Source organism: Cornus florida, unplaced genomic scaffold (genome assembly GCF_030987335.1).
Source record: "Cornus florida cultivar Cherokee Brave unplaced genomic scaffold, ASM3098733v1 CherokeeBrave_3.0.0_Hap2_Chr02, whole genome shotgun sequence".
NCBI classification, from domain to species: Eukaryota; Viridiplantae; Streptophyta; class Magnoliopsida; order Cornales; family Cornaceae; genus Cornus; species Cornus florida.
The window spans coordinates 898343-919285 of NW_026775572.1; the positions used below are offsets into that span (position 1 = coordinate 898343).

General features: G+C 34.4%; 3 protein-coding genes across 5 annotated transcripts; 2 read left to right on the forward strand and 1 right to left on the reverse strand.

The window, feature by feature from the left end:
• Nucleotides 1–1479: 1479 nt before the first annotated feature.
• On the reverse strand, nt 1480–9272 carry LOC132290575 (amino acid transporter AVT1A). Of its 2 annotated transcripts, XM_059790125.1 has the most exons (12): nt 8863–9147; nt 7947–8212; nt 7300–7514; nt 6601–6624; nt 6328–6508; nt 5994–6213; nt 5675–5810; nt 5438–5454; nt 5184–5332; nt 4034–4077; nt 2311–2373; nt 1480–1840 (listed from the first exon to the last, which is right to left on the reverse strand). In XM_059790125.1, exons 1-12 carry the CDS (start codon nt 9042–9044, stop codon nt 1748–1750), a joined length of 1590 nt encoding a protein of 529 aa, XP_059646108.1. In that variant the 5' UTR covers nt 9045–9147; the 3' UTR covers nt 1480–1747. The 2 variants fall into 2 exon arrangements, with proteins under 2 accessions (XP_059646108.1, XP_059646107.1); XM_059790124.1 differs by lacking the exons at nt 1480–1840; nt 2311–2373; nt 4034–4077 and adding an exon at nt 9154–9272 and having other exon boundaries at nt 5280–5454; nt 8863–9049.
• A 3342-nt stretch (nt 9273–12614) lies between these two features.
• Nucleotides 12615–15757, forward strand: LOC132290601 (uncharacterized). Of its 2 annotated transcripts, none has more exons than XM_059790127.1 (7): nt 12615–12792; nt 12921–13048; nt 13187–13259; nt 13514–13592; nt 13667–13799; nt 13936–14008; nt 14253–15757. In XM_059790127.1, the coding sequence occupies exons 2-7, from the start codon at nt 12993–12995 to the stop codon at nt 14469–14471; spliced, it is 633 nt and encodes a 210-aa protein (XP_059646110.1). In that variant the 5' UTR covers nt 12615–12792; nt 12921–12992; the 3' UTR covers nt 14472–15757. The 2 variants fall into 2 exon arrangements, with proteins under 2 accessions (XP_059646110.1, XP_059646109.1); XM_059790126.1 differs by having other exon boundaries at nt 12921–13053; nt 14253–15755.
• Nucleotides 15758–16900: 1143 nt separating this feature from the next.
• On the forward strand, nt 16901–20681 carry LOC132288784 (uncharacterized). The gene is made up of 3 exons (XM_059789886.1): nt 16901–17084; nt 17244–17409; nt 20348–20681. Exons 1-3 carry the CDS (start codon nt 16901–16903, stop codon nt 20679–20681), a joined length of 684 nt encoding a protein of 227 aa, XP_059645869.1.
• The last annotated feature ends 262 nt before the right edge of the window (nt 20682–20943 follow it).

Sequence of the window (20943 nt, forward strand, 5' to 3'; positions counted from 1 at the left end):
TTAAGGTTAGTTTGGTTAGCGTGTATTAGCAAGAAGGAAAAGAAGTAGAAAATTTTTAAATTTTTTAACAGTTTGGTTAGCGTGAAAAGAAAAATTTTCAGGAAAGTAATATTTTCGCAACTAGTTGATTTAAATGTTTTCTCCAAAAAAACACGGGAAAAATCTAGTTTCCCGTGAAAGTTGTATAATTATATTTTAATTTCCTATTATGCCTTTATTAATTGTTTATTTATTCATCTCTTTCTTCATCGATATATTAGAATTTTGTTATTAGGTTACAGCTTTATAATTTTTAAAATTAGGACTTTTTTCCACACTCACAAAAGAAGTGAACTAATCTAATATAATAGTAGAGTCCTAATATATATTGCAACCTTAAAATAAAAATTAAAAATAAATAAAATAAATAAAAAACTATTCAATTACCAAATTTGTATTTGGACATATATATATATAGATATGTTTTTTTATTCATAACCCAATCTTATATATTTTTTTATGCTATGTATATTATTTATATTAAATTAGCAAGGGTAGTTTTGGTATATAAAATCATTTTCTTTTCACTTTCCTGCCATCCAAACTAATAAAATAATATTTTTTCATAATTTTCGTTAAAAAAATTCATGCTAACCAAATGCATAATAAAAACTAAATTTTCTTTTCATTTACTTCACTTTCCACCATCAAATTTTGATTAACTAAACAGACCCTTAAAAGATGTTTTGTGAATTTTGGAACTCGGTTTTGGGAACTTACAAAACACGGAGAACTCTGGGCCACTTAAAAAAGCACAGAACTTCCATTATTGTTTAAAACCCTACTACGGTCTTATCTCCTTCTACCGCTCTCTGTCATCTCTCTATGCAAATCGACCACTTGAATGAATTATCAAATCTATTTTATAGTGGGTTCACATGAATCTATTTTAAGATGGATTTTCGTATTTATTTTATTTTATTAACATAGAATGAATTATCAAATCTATTCATGTTGGGTTCGGATGAATGTGATGTTTATACTTTTAATAAGTTCAAAAAGGTTCAATTTATAATTTTACAAATATATATAGATAAATATTAGTACGGAGATAGTATTTAACATTAATCTTTGGGTACATTCCTAGATCTTTATGATTTTGGAGTTAGTTTGCCAATCAATTCTTTAATAAATTTGAGACATTTTACTGATTAAATTGGGTATGGAACCCATTATATGCTACTCTATAACCCCATTCTCACGGGATGGAGCATGTTTATCAGCAATATGGTTAAAAACATTTGATGAATGACAATTTTTCCTTTTCTTTTATAACCCATCCACTAATATGTGAATGAAATTCTATCAATATATAAATTCGTTGTAATATGCTTGGAATTGATCACAACAATTGACAACAGAAAACCTTGACGGGATTTACAGCTACAATGATTAATGAGAGCATCAAACTGCATATTGCATGCCCATCTTCTTTGCCTATAGAACAAAATTGGCGTTAGTTATATATGGTCCATAAGGACAACTAATATGGGTTCAATACAATTTTTCCGATCAAGGGTAAAAAACATAAAGAAATGAGAGTTGACATCCAAAATAGTTTTTTCCCGATAAAAGCAATATATTGGGGGGGTTTATCCCTCTAACTAGTTTAAACAATGGAAAGGTGCAAAACAATAACAGTAACAGTAGTAGCACACGGATCGTGAGACTTAACAAAAATTGCCATGTTTTGAAGTACTTGAAAATCTCAGTAGTTCTTTGCAATTTCTAACAAGGAAGAGTATGTTCCCAGCACTGCACTGATGATGCCCAACGCCAAAATTGCAATGCTCAAAAAAATCTGAATATGTGAGAAAACATGTTAATAAAGAGGCCAAAATATGTCTAACTAGTAGATCTAGCAGGGAGCATATGACATTTTGCATTACACTTTTTGACTTCATTGACACAAAACATTAAGTATTTTTTTAACAGTCTATGTGGATTGGACTAAAGAAAACATTCAACAAGGTAGCAGAATTCTGTAAATTTTCAAGAAAACGATTCCCATCGCAAAAAATACATAACCTTGAAATCTTTTTTTTTTTGAGTAAATATTGGATATAGATTAGCACCTTGAAATCTTGCCAACAGGTTTCCTGTAATCTTAGTAGTATGTGATGAGAAAATAGTTGTCTGACACTAACCCAAGATTTGATATTTTTTTTTTTCCATTCATCTCTCAGTTTTCCTATTCTCCTTCTCAAATTAAAGGAGAAAGGGTCTAATTACTGCAAAATACGAAGCAACACTAGATTAAGCACAGCGTACCTGCATTCTTGTAGCCTTCCTCTGAACAATACTCAGGAAACATAAAGTTGGCATAATTACTGCCTGAATCAGGGGCCAAATGCATCATATATCAAGACGTCTAATTCCACAGAGAATTCTTCATAATATTTTTAAAATAAGAAAGAGACTGAAAGAAGAAAGAAACAAAAACTGACAAAACATACCAAAGAAAAATCACCACTGACAAAGCTTATATTTTACTGGATGATAGCAAGGATGTACAATCTTTACGAACAATGTAGTTTACAAACTCGACATGATAACAGTATTAGTGAAACAAATATATCAAAGGCAAAATAGTAGTTTAGCACATTTTTTTTTTCTGAGTTTCTTAAAAGAAACAATTTAGTATTTTCTTTCCCCTCATGGAATTAAAGTTACGTTGAAAAGTACGAACTTGCTTATGCGAGTGCAACATTTTCTGAAAACATGTCACCTCATTTTTAAGAAATGAAATTGTCTGTCATCAAACATTTAAAAAGTAGGAGATAAGTCATCAAATTTCAAAATGAGGTCTTAACTTACTAACCACTGGTCCATCTCTAAGATCTAACTACACTCGGTTATTCACCTATCTGTTCTAATAAGTGGATTTTCTAAGAACTGCTTCCCAAAAAGAGCAAAGGGGAGGGGGTAAAGCATGGCCAGGTTGGTCTGCCACCTTTTTATGAGTAAGATGGATTCTTCACTTAAAGTGCATTCAGCAGTTGCAAATCATTTATATTCAACAATCACATCCAGTTCTTAACAAGTGAAACATGGACCATGATCCTATCGTCACCTTATTTATCTTTACCCATTGTTGATTCTGCCAATGCAACATGCTGCTAGGTAAAACCTGGGAACAACCTTTGGTATGTTTTGCATGAAGTGACAAACTTCATACACAAACCCGTGTTCTTATCTGGGAAACCCACATTTCTACCATTGCTTGGTGCAATGGCCCCTGCAATAGCCTAGCAAGTGACAGTAATGTTACAAGGTTATAAGCTCAAGAAAGCCTCGTGTCCCAGAAGAATGCAGGCAAGTAGGTCAGGAAGGATGTGATGTAACACAAAGTCATCGGAAAACACCACGTTCCAGTAGAGATGAGCACAGCAGTATATGTTCCGAATCACAGATTTGTACATTAGACACAACAGTCTATTTTGCCATAAAATTCCATTATGAGATATAGTCTGAATATGCCAATAATTTTCTTTTCATTTCTTCACTTTTTGTGTTCCATGGATGAGAAACTATTTTAGAGGAGGTACGCAAAGAAGGGCACCAGTGTGGTATCCATTAATCGAGGGAATACAAAGTTACAAACCTGAGCTTTGGTGTTATCTGCACAAAAAGGCCGACATACCTAACCTTTGGCATTATTTTAACAAAAAATCAACAAGTCCGTAAGGAAACAAAATGCATATATAAAATAGTCAACAATGTTTCTGCGCACATTCTAGGACCATATTAATTTTCATCTTTCTTATAGGAACATATTTATCAGTAAATACTAAATGCATGATTCATACCATCGTTAGATTTTTTTGTCAATCAAAGTGAGCAGATTTAAGCAGATGCTTTAGTTTTCAGTAACCAATAAGACAATGACCACTTCTTGCAGGGAAAGCATGCATGGTCAATTACATCCAGATAAAGCTTTTACATGCAGCTATGCCAATCAGAAAGCATTTAACTCAGGGGAAGTGATGCTTACCACAAGTATACTAAGAAGAGAACCAATTAAAGCCATCACAAGACCTGCAACAGAAGAAAAAGTTCAGTCCACTCAGTTCCTCTTTCATTCTGAAGCTGATGAAGCTACTCTTAGACTACAAACTATCCTAAAACCTTAACTATTAAGGAATGGGTCCAAACTTCCACCCTCAAACACTTTTGGCCCCATCTTGTACATGGAGAGGCAGACAGAATACAGAGAGTGCAAATACAGAGACAACAGAGAACATATGCAAACATGGATAATTGAATTCAAGATCTCCTTAAACCAAGGCTCTGATTCCATGTTAGACTACCAATCGCCCCAAGAGACTTAAACGATTAACGACTAGGCACAAAAATGTATATCAAGCTCCCACAACTAGAAGAAAAATGAAGATGAGCAATTAGGCAAGTGACATTCTGATAATTAAACATTTCTAGTACAGCTCTATGATACTATCTTCTGAAAACCTGCAATTAATTTGAAAACTTCAATAAGAAAAGGGGAAAAAAAAAAAAAAAAAAAAAAAAGGAAAAGGAGAAGGGAAAACTGAAACAAATTGCAAGCAGGTTCAAGATTTTAGTTATATTAATGTATCTGTATTCTGTCATAATTGGAAATTGAAACCACCGTACAAACTTTAATAAGCCTAAATTAGCTCATGTAAAGTAGATAGAAGAAGTACTTGACTAAGAACTAATCCTAGTAAGATCATCCAGAGAAAAATGACTAAGAATCTCTTAATTATAATTGCAAATTTTTGCATAACAGTAATTGGTTAAGTCATTAATTCAATTCACATGAACAATATATGGCTACTTTTACAAGATAGATTAATTAATTTTGACTTTTATGCAAGCTTAAAGGGGTTCTTTAGCTTATATTTGCTTAGTTAATTATTTATTTCACAAGACATCAGTTTATAAACTCTTCTATAATTTTGGCAAGAAAGAGATCCTAAACCATTCCCTTTGACTCAAAATGCACTTTAAGGTGGATGTTGTATGCTAATGTAGTCAATTATTATAGGATATTTTCTCTTAAAATTTGCTTATTTCAAACAAACATAAGAATTAGCATAAATAATATATATGAGTTTGTGAACAATGATAATATTGAGATAAACAGTAAGTAAACCGTTACGTACCAAAAAAAGGAAGAAGGAATGCAACACAAACGGTAGAAATAACAAGTGTCGCCCTTAGAAGAATGAAACACCAAAGACTATTAGAAACTCCGGGAGGCAGCAGTTCCTCTATACTCCTGGCTAATGGGTTCATCAGCAGCGCATATTTGTGCAATGTCAAGGACGCAAATACAGAAAAATTGGAAAAACAAGTTAAACCTATGCCAATAATTGAACTTTCTTAACTTGAGAATTTACTGCAAAAAGGATATTTAGTGAATGGGTTGATAACCTGTAGAAAAAAGAAACGAAAATACAATAAAAACCAAGAACGAAAAGCAGAGAACGCACCCAAATATTAACAAACCCCCTACCCACCACCGCTTAAAGGAATAAATAGGAAAAAGAAAAACAAGCACCCCAACGTACCCACGTTCCCAAAAATTAGACTAAGTCACCCACTCACTCACACAGGCATACCCAATGTGCAAGATCCAGATCTTGATACTTACCGTAGTCCACAATGCAACTTTGGAAGTAATGGCATGTGGTGGCAGATTCAAAGTTATCTGGGACAACGTGCCTTCACCAAACATAAGAAATCCCATGATTGCAATTCCTCCATATATTATAACACACAAAAGAAAACTGCACAACAAGAAAGTGCAATGCATTTAAGAGAGAAGTCAAGTTAAATGTGAATCTATATCATAACAAAGATTTTGTTCAATATTATCAATGTCATTCATATGGGATTAAGGCAAGGATGATGATTATCAGTGTCATGCAGAAAAGTGATACGTGTATGCTACATCAACAAAGAAATTGTACCATATTATCAGTGCCTTGCTAAATTTTGTTTTATCAGCCATTGATTGGTAAATATTTGGGAACACAGAAGGCCCAGAAAAGCAAAAGCCGTACACTCCAATGGCAAAAGGAATACCATTCCAGTTTACTACTTGACCAGTTTGATGAAATCCAATTCCTTCTGTTGTACCGAGGATAAGCACACAAAGGAGAATCACAATCGTTGCAATGACCCCACCAGCTGCAAGTTGTATAATACATAAGCAGATGAGATTCAACTCAAATCACTTATCTTTTAGTAGGTTAAACATTAACATTACAATGGAGGCACTAGACAGAAGCAATCTAAAAACACCTGAAAGGTAAGATATCACTCGAATATCCCTCAGCCAAACTGTTGGTAGAACAATGAGGGCAGTGAGAATCCCAAAGAAGTGCATGGGGTCCAATTGAAAACCAGACCAATTCAAGGACGTTCCAGGAAATAGCCTGGTAAGATTATCCCCTTCCAAAATAATAAATTCCACACAATATGACTGCACACATCAAAAATAAATGTAAGGAATCCACTTGAGAATCAAATATGGTCCAAGTAATCTGTGAAATAAAAAGTCAGTGCTCCACTTACATATAACTCTGTGTACAAAAGGATCTGCACCAAGAACAATAGTATAATAGCATCAGCAAAGATAGAATAAAAAATCACTTAAAAGAGCAGAATAGCTACGCTATGGCTATGCATATGCAATATTCGCTCATTTCCTTTTGACTTTTTATTTAGAGGAGAGAAGGGGAATGGGGGGTGTTTATAGCCTTGCAGAATAATATGTACCATTCTTCTTTCATTCCCAAAATTGATGTACTTCATAAAACATTTAACATATGGAGCCAGATTGTAAATCACACTGAAAGTGAAAACAATCAATTATCAACTTTATTGTTGTACAATTGACCCAGACATGAGCATGAACTGGTATCATTTGATTATCAACCAAACTAACAAGATCTTGTTTTTGATTTTTTTTCCTTGGCAAGAATCTCACACACTCTTTTACGCCTACGGTGACTTGATCCTTCACCTTCCACTTTGAGAGGTAGAGAAGATACCATTAGGCTACAGCCCTTGGTGGTCAATGTAACTAGAATTGGTAAAATGCAGCAGAAAAAGTGTTTACAACTTAACCCAAGGTTTGAATAAGATAGAACATCATGTCTTCACAACCATGTTTCAGCAATATCCTAAAGAAGTTCTCTTAGGCTGCAGACTAGTGCAATGTTGGTACTAAATACAAGACAAGTGCTGCAATTTGAAGCTATATCAACTTACAGATACTATAAGGCGTCCATATCTACCAAATGCGGCTTCTCCAATATCTGGGTATGTTACGATGCCTTCTTTGCTCTCAAGGCAATATCTCATAAGAGAAGTAGTATAACAACAAACGATTGCAAAAAGAACTAGCACTGCCAAGCTTGCCCAACCAGCATCTTTCACCGTACAAGGCGTAGAAAGAAGCCCAACTCCAGCCATTACATTTATCCCTGTCACATAAAAAAGTAACCTCTTAAAATCAACCAAAACTTAGCAACTAAGATAATAATTTGGACAAGAAGGAAAGCCCAAAGTACAAACAGCAACATGTCATTCTTGATAGTTTCAACAAATTAAGAAATTTCCAAGCAAAAGCAGGCCTTTCTTTTGCAATTCCAAAACTTCTAGCAAAAGATATTGAAAAGGAATTACAAAAATTAACCAGCAAGAAGTATAAACTTTTTATTTCTACTCAATAACTTGTTTCATTTAACATCTTTCTGCATTTTTACAGATTTTTTTGAATCACCAATTTTACATTTTTTCAAGCAATAATTTTGAAGCAATACAATATCTCCACCATCGCGCAATAGCCATCAGTAAATAGTGTCCTTGTACTAAAGAAATCGTCTTACATGATTGTCATGTATGGCATTGCTTACCATTGAATATAGTTTGAGTGAGACTACAACCATTGCTAGTTGGGAGTTCTCCAGTGAGTTTCTCAGTCAATGAAGCCTTCTCCGACCATGATGACTGCATTCTTGAGATCCTGTCCAAGTCTTCTCTTTGATAGATCTTTTCATTTTCAGACAGCAGTGGAGTTTTTGTCTCCAAATCTATGTTACTTTTATTACTGATACCAGATGCCCATCGGAGGGCTCCAAAAACTGGTGATGCCGTAATTGTATAAGAATCAGTCGCCTCCCTGCCAGGGAAAAAAAAATAAAAATGATGAGCAACTAACATTCTTTTTAAGTGACCCTATCCAACGAGGAGCTTAAATACTGAAGTTATCATCACCACAAGGAAGTCTCATCTCAGTCAAGTGTAAGAGCTTGCATCCGCCATGAATACACAAAGTCACAAACGTGATTGTATTGTTAGCTTATTAACAGACATCAATTGTTGACTATATATATATATATATATATATATATATAGGCTCCAAAAACATGGTTTTTGTTATATAAATCCATGGAAGCATAATTTCAAACATGTGAACTGTCTGATGTAACAATATCCAAACCTTTATAATACTTGTATATATAAGATATTGTGCGGAAATTTTATGTATTTTGCCAATATATAGGCTCTATTTAGATGCCAAGAAAATTGAGGAAAATCAATTAACAAAATTCAAAGCTTGTTAGCTTCCAAACTAAATTCTTCACTTGGTCAAATAATTAATAGCCAGATAATCTTTAATTAGTTACGTTGGTTTGGGTTCAATATTGCTGTAGGAAACAAAAGAATCAGAAAACGTTTTCTTTTCTTTTATTTCCTGGCTGGTTTTCTCAGCAATCAAGCACGAGCATAATTGATGGGAGTAGAGGCAAGAAAATAGTAGAGCCTAACCTGTAACTCTGAGGCCATTGCTGAGAAGAGAAAAGCGAATAAGGCGGCGATTTTTGCCCTCGCTCACTATCATCTTCTCCAACTTCTTCATCACTACCACTACCATAGGTTTTCTTACCTTCTGCATCGACACCGTCTTCTTCATTCTCCAAGAAAAACTCTGGATCTTTCTTCTCGGCCATGGCACCTACGGTTGAATGGCAAAAGCGCTACTAATTAATTAATTAATACAGACGTAGAGAGAGAATCAAATGACCTAATGAAAAGCCAATGCATATATACTACATGTACGTGTATATATAGAGAGAGAGTGCGTGAATTTAATTAGGGGCGGAACGCTGTTTGTTTGAGATTTTTTGGCGGTGCCGAGTGGCTACGAATGCAAGAGAACCACCAGGCTTTACTCGTAGTATAACGTGGCCATTCAAACACAAATGGACATCCAAACGCGCCTATAAGATGCGAGTGGAACCGGCTCATTTATCAATTGTCACTGATTTTAGCATCCAATTAATTATCTAACGTATTGCTATTTGCCCGTCTAATTTAAAATGTGAAACAAAATAAATACTACTATCATTCTATAACTATATATATATATATATTTAAATTTTAATAAGATAATTTAATAATTTAGAAAGAGACAATGCATTAAATACACATTTCCTTAATAAGTTATAAATAAAAAAATAAACAATTAATATAAGATGAAGGGAGAGGAAGTGTTATAATAATAAAAATAAAGTGTAATATGATCGAATTGATTGAAGTAAGATGGAGGGAATTAAGTTTTGGGTTAAATATTGTGACACTATGCATATTTTTATTGCTTGTAGATTAAATCTGTACTAAAATTGCTTCAACACTCTTGTCAAAATTAATGACAATTTGTTTTTTCACATAAAAATTGAATGTACTATTATAACCTTTTCTTTATTTAAACTCCATGCGTATAGTTGCCCTTCATTTGATAACCTACATGATCTCATCAAAATGTTCTGTTAATGATAATCTACAATTAATGATTTATCTCAGTCAATCTTCTCTCGACGGATAAGATAGGTGAGGTGTAGGCTACGCTGATAAGATTGGGGGCCACAAACTAGGGCTAGAAGAATTGAGAGCCCAATCGTTCAAGAACCGGTTTGGGTCTTGCATCAATGGAGGATTGCTTGAAAGCCATCAAAACCACCACGTGGTTATGGAAAGCCGCCCAATGAGTTGATTGATGATAATCAAATAATAGCAAATGAAATCCATCACATGTTTAGATGCTTATAGATTTATAGCCATCACACTTTCTTCATCTTGGAATTATAAACTCATCTCACTGCATAGTGTAGTGATATATTGAATTTTCAACTAAATAATTTTAGTTAGTTATTAGAAAATTACACTTCCTTATTTGTTACATGCGCAGTATTTTGAGTTATTTTTTATATTTTTTATTTTACACTTTTGATTTATTTATTAAAAAGTTACACATTTAATTTTTTATTTTAATACATTCCAAAAAAAAATAATAATAATATTTTAATAAAAAGTAGACAGTAATTTAACGGGCAAGAGTGGCGCGTTGATATTGCATAGTTTTGGGTGGGTTGTAGTTAAATGAAAAGATATGAGTAGTCACTTTTTTTGTTGTTATGTGAGTAAATACAACAAAATCCTCCGCTGCCCACCTGGCTGTGGTACCAATTCCCATACATGCCGCCATAGGAAAAAACAAATGCGAGTCTGCGACAGACATGTTCACGTCAACGCACCTTCACTTAAACCAAATGCGACACAGATGCTCCAGGATGGTTCCAGAGTATTTTATATATCTATGCGTAACGGATGAGTTTATATATTGAGAATGTGTGGAGAGCAGAAAATACTCTTATAATATATTTAGGAGCATATTACACTAGAGTAAAAAATATTCTTAAGATTTTAATATAGTGCAAATAAGTTCCGACAAATTTAAATTCTAACAATAGACAAGTAAAGATAAAAAATAAAAAAAAAAAGAAAAATAAAGATAAAAATAAAAAATAAAAAATAAAAAATGAAAATAAAGTACTAACTAAAGAAAATAAATGTGCTCCAAACTTCCAAAAACAGTGCATTGATGTTGTGATTTTTTTTTCTTGTTTAATAATGTTGGTATGAAAAGAAAAAAAAAAAAGAGAAGAGATTAGAGATATATATAAAAATAAATTATATTGTAAAATGACCTGAAAATAATATTATTGGAGGACGCCGCTAATGAACAAGTAAAGATAGAAAATAAAAAGAAAAAAAAAATAAAAATAAAAAATGAAAATAAAGTACAAACTAAAGAAAACAAATCTCCTCCAAACTCCCAAAAAGAGTGCACTGATATTGTGATAAAAAAAAAAAAAAAAAAAAAAAAAAACAGTAAACTAAAATCTTAAAATTTTCATAGTTTTATAAATTTTCAAAGTTTCAAAAAAAAAAGAAGAAAGAGATTAGAGATATATAAAAAGAAAAAAGTTATATATATATATATATATATATATAAAATCATGTGTACATAACATTCTTATATTATGAGATCGGTAATATATATATCTTTGAGTATTTTTGAAAAAGTAAAAATTTTTGACAAGGTAAGTATTACAATATTAATTTATGTCCGATTTTTTTTGTTAAGGGGTATTTTTGCACACCCAATTCCAGTCAGCAGCCTATTGCCTGCAGACTTTGGATTTTTTTTTTTTTTTTTCAGCGGTCACGCCCGACAAAGGTCTTGTCCCCCCCCTCTACCTGAAAGTCTCCGGGTCCTCGCCTCACCATATTTGGCTCTCTCTCTAATCTCTCTCATCACCATGGTGTTTGTAATATGGAAACTCAGTTGGTGGTGCTGGACTGCAACAATTGCGCCGAAGCCGTTGACGAGGAGTCTGCCGAATCCCAACAGATCTGCAAACCACCCTCCGGCGAATCACCACCTCCAACCACCAACCACCGCATCATTTGATTTTTTTTTTCTTTTTTTGTCTCTCTTCCAAAATATCCGTCCAAGATTCAAACTCAAGCCAATTGATTTTGGGTCGTGATTTTCCTACAATTTCTTATATGGGTTTGGTTCTTTCTCCACGCCGCACACAGACTTGAGCTCCAATTATGGATTTTGGGCTGAGAGGGTGAGTAGAGAGAGAGAAAGAGAGCGGAGAGTGAAGGAGACGCCGGAGACTGATAGATAAAGAGAGCGGAGAGAGAAAATGAGACCGGCTCGAGACACAAAAAAAAAAAAAAATTAACAAAAACCGCTGCTGACACGTGTAATGACGGTAGAAGACGACTACCTATAGCCTTCCTCTTCTGTATTTTTTTATAATTTTTTTTAAATAGAAATAAAAGTGTTACGTAAAATATATTTTAGAAGTGTTTTTCGCATTTGTCTTTGAAATTAGTAAACTCACCAAATTAAATATAACAACAATTGTTTTTCTACAAGCAATGAAAAATATATATCTATGAATATATATTAAGTATACCTTAAACTTACCAAATTAAATATACCATCACTTAAAAAAAAAAAAAATTGCATTGGAAATGCGTGGGGATCGCAACCAAAATTTTTTTTTGGTTAATCATTCAATTGCACAAGTATGTTCCATATTCTTTATTCGCGGGAAAAAATTTGGAATTGAATTCCTAACTTAAGCATCAAAAGGTCTTTGATAGAAAAGCTTTGCCTGCTGCAAAGGAAACGGAATATGCTCTTCCGTCCAGACAAGCCGCCTCGTTTTGATCACCATAAACATGTATCAGAATATTTAACACCTAAAGCTCAATTTGGCCACGTACCATTGTGCTTGTGCCCCTACCAGCTAGCCACCACAATCAACTATTGTTACAACCTTGATTTGCCAATAAGGAGAAGATTGATGGACCAATCATTGAAGAAACTAGCTCCTGGTAGCTCATATACACACACATATATATATATATACTGTAACTCATAGGATATTAGAGATTGCAAATTATTTGCTCGATCAAATGGAGAAACAAACCCAATTATTTTATTTTCCTTTTTCATTTTGCAGAAAGTGAGGAAAAGAAGGCTAAGGAGATTGGTCCCACCATTGACCGTTGCTACAAAACATACTTTGCCGCCAATGCCAACAAGAAGGATTGGAGCTCAGCTGACTTCTACCATGCAGTATGCCAGACGGTGGAGTCTGTGCTAGCTTTAACTAAATTTCTTTCACCTTCTAATACTTTTAATTTTGCTTTGCAATTAAGAAAATAAATTAATACTGATACTGGCTTGTTTTTGTTGATGATTAATTTCCATCATATATGTTGACAGAGAAATTAACAAAAAGCTCGGTACCACGCAGTTTCGTGTACCAGAGACCAACAAACTTAAGGAAGTATTTAAAGTGAGCATACATAAACTCATCCTTAATTTGGCAATCCTCCTCTTCCTCATCATCATCTCGCGCTTTAATTTGTATTACTGGTCAAATAGAAATTTTGAGGGGATGATTGCATTATACACACACACACACACACACACACATATATATATATATATGCATGGAAAATATATAATTGATTAAAGGTTGGTAGGTTGAGAATGAGAAGGTGGATGTGGATGTGTTAATTAATATATGTGTGATGCATTTAATTGCAGAAACTGCACCAGATAGAAGCCGCTCCATTGAGGAAGGAGGAATTTCAGGAAATCCTGAAGGATGTGATTCTTGAGACAGGTTTAGGAGCTAAAGATCTATTGCTTTACATCTTTGGAGTTCCAATTTTTTTATTCTCCTTTTTCATTTTGCAGAAAGTGAGGAAAAGAAGGCTAAGGAGATTGGTCGCACCATTGACCTTTGCTACCAAACACACTTTGCCGCCAATGCCAACAAGAAGGATTGGAGCTCAGCTGAATTCTACTATGCAATATGTCAGACGGTCGAGTCAGTGCCAGCTTTAACTATATTTCTTTCACCTTAATTCTAGTACTTTTAATTTTCTTTGCAATTAAGAAAATAAATTAATACTGATACTAGTTTGTTTCTGTTGATGATTAATTTCCATCGTATATGTTGACAGAGAAATTAACAAAAAGCTCGGTACCAAGCAGTATCGTGCACCAGAGACCAACAAACTTAATGAAGTATTTAAAGTGAGCATACATAAACTCATCCTTAATTTGGCAATCCTCCTCTTCCTCATCATCATCTCGCGCATTAATTTGTATTACTGGTCAAATAGGAATTTTGAGGGGGATGATTGCATTATATATATATATATATATATATATATATATGCATGGAAAATTTATAATTGATTATAGGTAGATGGGTTGAGAATGAGAAGGTGGATGTGTTAATTAATACTACATATATGTGTGATGGATTTAATTTCAGAAACGGATCGCCGCTCTATTGAGGAAGGAAATCCTGGAGGATGTGATTCATGAGTCACGTTTAGGAGTTAAGGATCTGTGGCCTTACATCTTTGGAGTTCCAGTAACTACACTTTGGATCAAAAATTGGGTCTTCCCAAAAGCGCTTCCTAATGAATTCTTCATTCCCTTTGTCACTTCTGCCACTGTTTTCCTTCTTGCCAAGCTCAACAAGATATAACAATCCAACATCTTCATTCTTAATTATATATATGTACTTCTATAATTGAATTGAATTATATACTGTAATTCTTTTTTATCTACCTACTGTTGTATTTAATTTGTTAATTATTATGTTTGAATTATTCTTTAATTAATTACCTTTCACTGGTTTAGTCTCTCTCTGGCTTTGGCTTATCCCAAAAACAAAACAAATGATTTAATAACTAAAGTATAAAAATGTATGGAAGATCAAATGAACAAAGTTTGTTCATGTCAAAGATTGGCATTAAAGTGACACTATATTTTACCCGTGGCTTAGTTGGTAAGCTCGCTGACAGGAGAAAAAAAATATTTAAGGATTTGAAAAAGTAAACTAACTGTTGCAATTTAGTATACTGACCTTTTTGATTGGGCAAATTACACATGAATAAAATTCAAGATTTATTATTTTGACCTCTCCTGAAATTTGGTGTATACTTAATGTAATGTTTGAGTTTTTATATGTGTGTGTGTGTTAAGAGGATTTTTTTATTTTAGCTGTGGGACTGGTAATTTTTTTTAAGTGGTTATAAGACTACATTTTGGTCTCTGTTTCCTCACTCTCTCTCCCCCCTGGTTTGTTTCTCTCTTCCTCTTAGATTTTTATTTTTATTTTTATTTTTTTTTCACTTCAAGGCTTCAATCCTTGATTCCTTCTTCAATACTTGGTATTTTTGAATGCCGTTTGCGGTAAATTGAAGCTCACGGCGAGGTTTACAAGTTGATAGGGGCAATTCCTTGATTGGTGCACTATAGGAAATTCGAAATTTAGGGCATACAATTGGGGTTTTTTTTCCTCCTTTGAGGTAAGGGTTCTTAATGTACAATTTCTTGTACCTTAGTGAATTTCCTTTTTGATTTTGCTACTTAGCATGTTATTTTGTGTTGATCTTCTTGTAAATGATTAAATTGTTCTAAATGAATTACACGACTATGTGTTTTAATTGACATTATGTGTAATAGCATGCTTGAATGATATAGAATTCATGTTTTACATGATTAAATCCTGCTAGCTTATTGTTGAATGTAAGTAATGTTATAATTTCTTAGAAATTCTTGTAAAGCATGTAAAATGGCATGAGTTTGAAATTACATGTGTATTGACAAATATTGGCATGGCATGAAAATATGAAACATACATGCACTTCATTGGGAAGAAATGGGGAATGTTGTTTTGAAAGAAAGAAATGGGCTTTTGGGAAAGGTTTTGAAAAGGTTTTTGTGAAAAACCCAGCCGCCTAGGAGTCGCCTAGGGACCGCGGCGTTAGTGAGGCCTAGAGGGGAGTAGGGAGATCGCCCTAGTGTGGTTGAGTTACCTGGGCCCCAAATGACGCCATGGAGTTGTTATGGGTCAGGGACAGTGGCCAATCTTCCTCTCGTACCGCCATGGAGTTGCTATGGGACGTGTTCACTAACATTTTGAAAATGATTATGGAAATGATTTTGGAAAATGGGGAGTGACATTGCATGGCGCGACATATCATTGCACGGCATATTTATTTGTGGTATCGGATTGATGATATGGTATATATATTGTCGTTATATTTTTTTCCCGGTATGGTATGATCCTAATTTCTTTATTCATATTCATTATGTGGATTCACGGGGTCTTAAGAAGTGTGCCGTAGGCACTTCCTACTGAGCTTATGCTCACCCATTCATTTTAACATTTTTTAGGAAAAGGGAATGAAGTGGTGGATGACATTCCACCATAGGCCTAGCATGGATTAGAAGATCTTTTTGCTATTTTTGTATCTAAGTTTCACTATTTTTGTAAAACTTAGCATATTACATTTTGTACTAAGACTTATGAACTCTTGTTATGGTAATTATATTTTTGGGACTGTAATTATGATATTTGGATTAAATGGCATGTAGTTGTGCCACCATGAGTTGAACTATGTTGAAGCATAATGAATAAATGGATGGAATGTCGAAATGTATTATTTGCATTGTGTGTTGGGATAGGTTTGATAAACTTTTAAGGTCCAAGAGAGATCATTGCATTTTTATGCATTTAAATAGGTTATTGTAGGACCCTTTTTAGTAGAGGTCATGCCAATTTTTATTTTTTATTTCTTATTTTTTTAAATTGGTATCAATTTAGGGTCGTTACAAATTTGGTATCAGAGCCATGGTTTGAAAACCATTAGGACAACGGGTAGAGGCCTGCCTAGGATTGTTTGGGGAGTCGTTTACATTGCTATGTGATTATTTGTTAAAGTATTTTGCTATGTGAAAAAGCACGCTTAAGTGTTTACTTGATTACATGCTTATGTACTTATATGCTTATATTAATGTGTTCATTGCATAGTTTTGCATGCTAAGTGTTTGTGCAGTATCCTTTTGTGTTGAGTTGTTTGGACCTTACTGTTATCGTTATTGAATCATTTTCTATTTTATAGTACGATGCCACTACAAAAAGAACCCAGAGGTGTTGGCTCTATGCTGAAAATAGGTGATGTTGGCGAGAGTTCTAACTTTAATCCAGTGGAACATGTCGTTGAGGATACGTTTCTTAGGGATTTGATTCCCCCAAGAAGTGTTCCTACCAGAAGGAACAATGTTCAAACACCCGTTGAAGAGGGTGAAGGTTCGGCGGAACTAGCATTAAACTGTTTGTAATAGAGAGCCTTGAGGGCTACAATTGCTACTCATCTGCAGCCGGTACCACAACGGGTAGTTCAGATGAAGGAGACGCCAGTGCAGAAACGTCTTAAGTTGATTTCAGGGTTTTCTAAGTTGATGCCAGTGATGTTTGAGGGTGGTGCGGATCCAATGGAAGTAGACGATTATATGGATCAAGTTGAAACTCAATTGACCTCTATGAATGTGACGAATGATTATGTGAAAATCATCATAGCCACTTACAAGTTTTCCAAGGACGCCAAGCTTTGGTGGAAGTTGATCACAAATCAGTATAAAATTGAAGAGATGAGTTGGGATAAGTGTAATACCCCTAGTTTTCAAAAGGCTAATTTGGGAATTTTGATTAAGGATTTTATTGTATTTTTATTTAATTATCTGAATTGTGTGCTTGATTTCTTAATTGATTAAATGAGTATTTATTTAAGTTGTATTTGTTTATTTATTTGAAAATTAATTGTTTAATTGGTATTTAGTGAATTTATTTTAAATAAATTGTTAGATTGTTATTTGGTTTAATTATTTGATTAATTGGTGATTTAAATGACATGTTTTATTTTACAGCTTGTGTGGATTATTTGTATTAAGTTTTGTGTACTTAGGTGGACTTGATTGTTTTAAATTATTATGTGTGCCATATAGTTTATGTTTAGGATTTTGATTAATGAGGTTGGAGTAGCCGATTTACATTGGGTTTAATTAAAGCTTATAGATGTATGGTTACAATCAGACTTAAGATTGGGAAGCCTATATATATTCTTATATGTTGCTAGGGTTGGGAAAAAACCCTATTCACGTACTTGTGTCTTGAGAGGAGAAAAACAGAGAGAGGCTGGAGAAATAAACAGAGAGGGTCTAGAGAGTTTGGTTAAGGGTGTTGCTAGTGGGTTGAGTCAAGAAGCAACAAAGGAAGAAGAACAGTGAACAGAGGAGGAAGGAACGATCTTAGGTTTCGCCAGAATTTAGAGATGATGTGAAAGGTTTCAAGCCGAAACCTTAAAGGCAAGTTTCAGTCTATCTCTTTCCTATAAACTTGTGTTATGTGCATTCTTTATAGACTCCAGGGTTTAATTCAACTCTTAAAACGGATGGTTGATGCATGTTTCACCGGACTGTAACTTGTGTTATATTTATTTAAACTGAAAATGGTTTCTTGCTTAAACTGGTCTGTGTTTGTTTTAAACTTCTGTAAATCAATTAAAAATTAAAATTGAGGTGTTCTAGGACTGTTGGGACTTATCTTGAACCTTAATAACTTTAAGGAAACTTTGGAACAGAGGTTAGAACTTTACCGGAATCAAGGAAGACGAGCAGAGGCAACATAAACTGTTTTTGGTTTTGGTTTAGATTTTTGTTGATTAATTCATACTGGAAGGAGAGGAGTTTCTAGGACAATAAGAACTTAAATTGAACCTTAGGTATGTTAAAAATATTTTGGACAGGGATGTTGAACTTCGCCGGAAGCACAGAGATCACTGGACGAAGCAGAGACGAAGCAGAGGGGGCTCTCAGGGGGAGAGCCGGCTCCCTAAGTGTGGGAGCCGGATCCCATGAAGAGAGAGCCGGCTTTCCATGGGGGAGAGCCGGCTCTGGAAATGTTAGAGCCGGCTCCCATGGTGGGGAAGCCGGCTCCCTTGAATAAAACCCCTACGGGGTGTTTTCGGGTAAGTTTCTGAGTTAAGGGGCTTAAATGGAATTTTTGAAAATTGTTGTGGGGTTTTAAATATTTAAAATTAATTTGATAAAACCCTAAAATGGTTGGTTTATGCTAGGGTGCTAATCCTAAGGGGCGTCATGAAACCTAATCATATAATGCGCATGCTGTCCGAGAGGAAGGAGGATTGAGTTGCTATTTGTTTTAGCAAATTAAATGAATTGATATAAAAGGGATTTTTAGGATTTTATATCAATGATATCTAAGACATACTTAAGTCTCAGGAATGTTGGTTAGGTTGTGGTTATGGGCAGCATGAAATCTATACACGAATTGGCATGCTGTCAGGGATTTAGGAGGATTTAATTGCTAGTCTTGTTGTATTAATTCAAGTGAACTAGTATGGAAGGATTGGTTGGAATTTCTAGTATAATGTTGCTCAGTTTATAATTCTGATAATCATTATATCATGCTACGAATGGTAATTGCTGAACTGTTATAAATTCTTGTTCTGTCAATTATATGGAGATGGATGGATTAAATTGTTTATTGTTTTAACAATTTCAAAAGGAGTTTTCATTATAAATATAGTCATATACTGGATGCATAATAGGATCTTGTCTATAATTGATTTCTATTATGTTTGGATTTGGATGGATTGGATGTTTGAGTGATTCTGCATTGTATATGAATCATATGCATTATATGTACCAGTATGGGACGGTGACATATCAGGGATGAATTAGATCAAAATGCTAAGTCCTACCCCTTCATACATATGGAATGGATTAACTAAAACAGTTAAATCCTACATGGATGCATGTCCTGTCAACTAAAACAGTTGAACGACATAACGGATGTTTGTTTTATCTTTCTGCATTAGGAAGGAATTTATATATATATTTATGGTACCGTGATACGAGCTTGAGTCTCTTGATCACAGTTAAGGTGCATATATTGCAAAGGTTGGGTAGCTAGATATAGCTAATGTTCCCTGGTAGGTCTAGGTACTTGGCCGCTGAAAAGCGTGTTTTATATGTCACCTTCTACCCAGGCTGAACTATGTTATAGGCTAGTGAGCATCCTATAGTGTGTATATATATATATGGACTATTGTAGATATTGCCGAGCTATCAAGGATGTATCTGCGTATCGGGTTTATGCACGGATTGTAGTAGATTGGAACTTGCATGTGGGCCTGACCCACTTTTATTTTTCAGGTATTCGCCAGTACCAGGTTTAGAGTTTGATCGTGTTGATACAGATACAGACACTCATTCTTCCGGTTACATAGGATTTCCTTTCTATTTTTGTTTTGGATTTTAATTCTGTAAATTTATTTAAAGTTTTGGAATTAGGGGTCCACTAGGTGGATTCCCGAGTTGTACGGATTTAAATTATATTAATTTATTATTTAAGGTTCGAGGATTTTTATTTTAGTTTCTTTCAGCGCATTATTATTTTATTCTTAATTCAGTTTTATTCTTGCTTGGTTACATATTAATTGTCTGATATCCCTCGGATCTGTGCTCAGACTTGATCACCCGTGACTCTAGAATCGAGGGGTATCACAATAGGTTCAAAGAGTTGTTCTATGAAAAGTATTTCCCTGCTCCCAAGAGGTGGGAACTAAGGGACCAGTTTAATGGCTTTATCCAAAGCAATATGTCTGTGACGGAGTACGAGAACAAGTTCACCTCTTTCTCTCATTTTGCTCTAGAGATGGTGAACAATGAAGTTGAAAAGACTAGGAAATTTGTCTCCGGGCTTGATTACAAAATAAGGCCGCTAATAACGGCACAATACATCAAGGTTTATTCTGAGGCTGTGGAAAGATCATTGATGCTAGAAGCGGAGGCCAAAAATAAAGATGCAAGAAAGGAACAGTGAAAGCAAAAGAGGAATGTAGGACCATCTTCAGAGAGACCTTCATAGAAAAGGAACAAAGGTAGTTCATCTTAGTTTCAGGGGCAGCAGTCTGCACGATCCGCTCCTACTACCCCTATGCCAGCAGGGTCTGCCAGGAGTGGTGTCATTTGTTATCGCTGTAATTAACCGGGTCACTACAAGTCAGAGTATCCACATGTATCGATTAGTTCTGGGGTTTACTTTGGTTGTGGTCAACAGGGCCATAAGGTTAAGAATTGTCCTA

Excerpts from the sequence above, each read along its gene's own strand:
- LOC132290575 (XM_059790125.1), bottom strand. The coding sequence starts at position 9,044 with ATGGCCGAGAAGAAAGATCCAGAGTTTTTCTTGGAGAATGAAGAAGAC. Across the intron at positions 7,515-7,946 it reads CACTCAAACTATATTCAATG|GGATAAATGTAATGGCTGGA; the intron begins GTAAGCAATGCC and ends TTTATGTGACAG. Across the intron at positions 6,625-7,299 it reads ATGGACGCCTTATAGTATCT|ATCCTTTTGTACACAGAGTT; the intron begins GTAAGTTGATAT and ends TTCTTGGTGCAG.
- LOC132290601 (XM_059790126.1), top strand. The coding sequence starts at position 12,762 with ATGGACCAATCATTGAAGAAACTAGCTCCTG. Across the intron at positions 13,260-13,513 it reads AACTTAAGGAAGTATTTAAA|AAACTGCACCAGATAGAAGC; the intron begins GTGAGCATACAT and ends ATTTAATTGCAG. Across the intron at positions 13,800-13,935 it reads GCAATATGTCAGACGGTCGA|AGAAATTAACAAAAAGCTCG; the intron begins GTCAGTGCCAGC and ends ATATGTTGACAG.
- LOC132288784 (XM_059789886.1), top strand. The coding sequence starts at position 16,901 with ATGCCACTACAAAAAGAACCCAGAGGTGTTGGCTCTATGCTGAAAATA. Across the intron at positions 17,085-17,243 it reads ACCCGTTGAAGAGGGTGAAG|TGATGTTTGAGGGTGGTGCG; the intron begins GTTCGGCGGAAC and ends AGTTGATGCCAG. Across the intron at positions 17,410-20,347 it reads TGGAAGTTGATCACAAATCA|AATCGAGGGGTATCACAATA; the intron begins GTATAAAATTGA and ends CCGTGACTCTAG.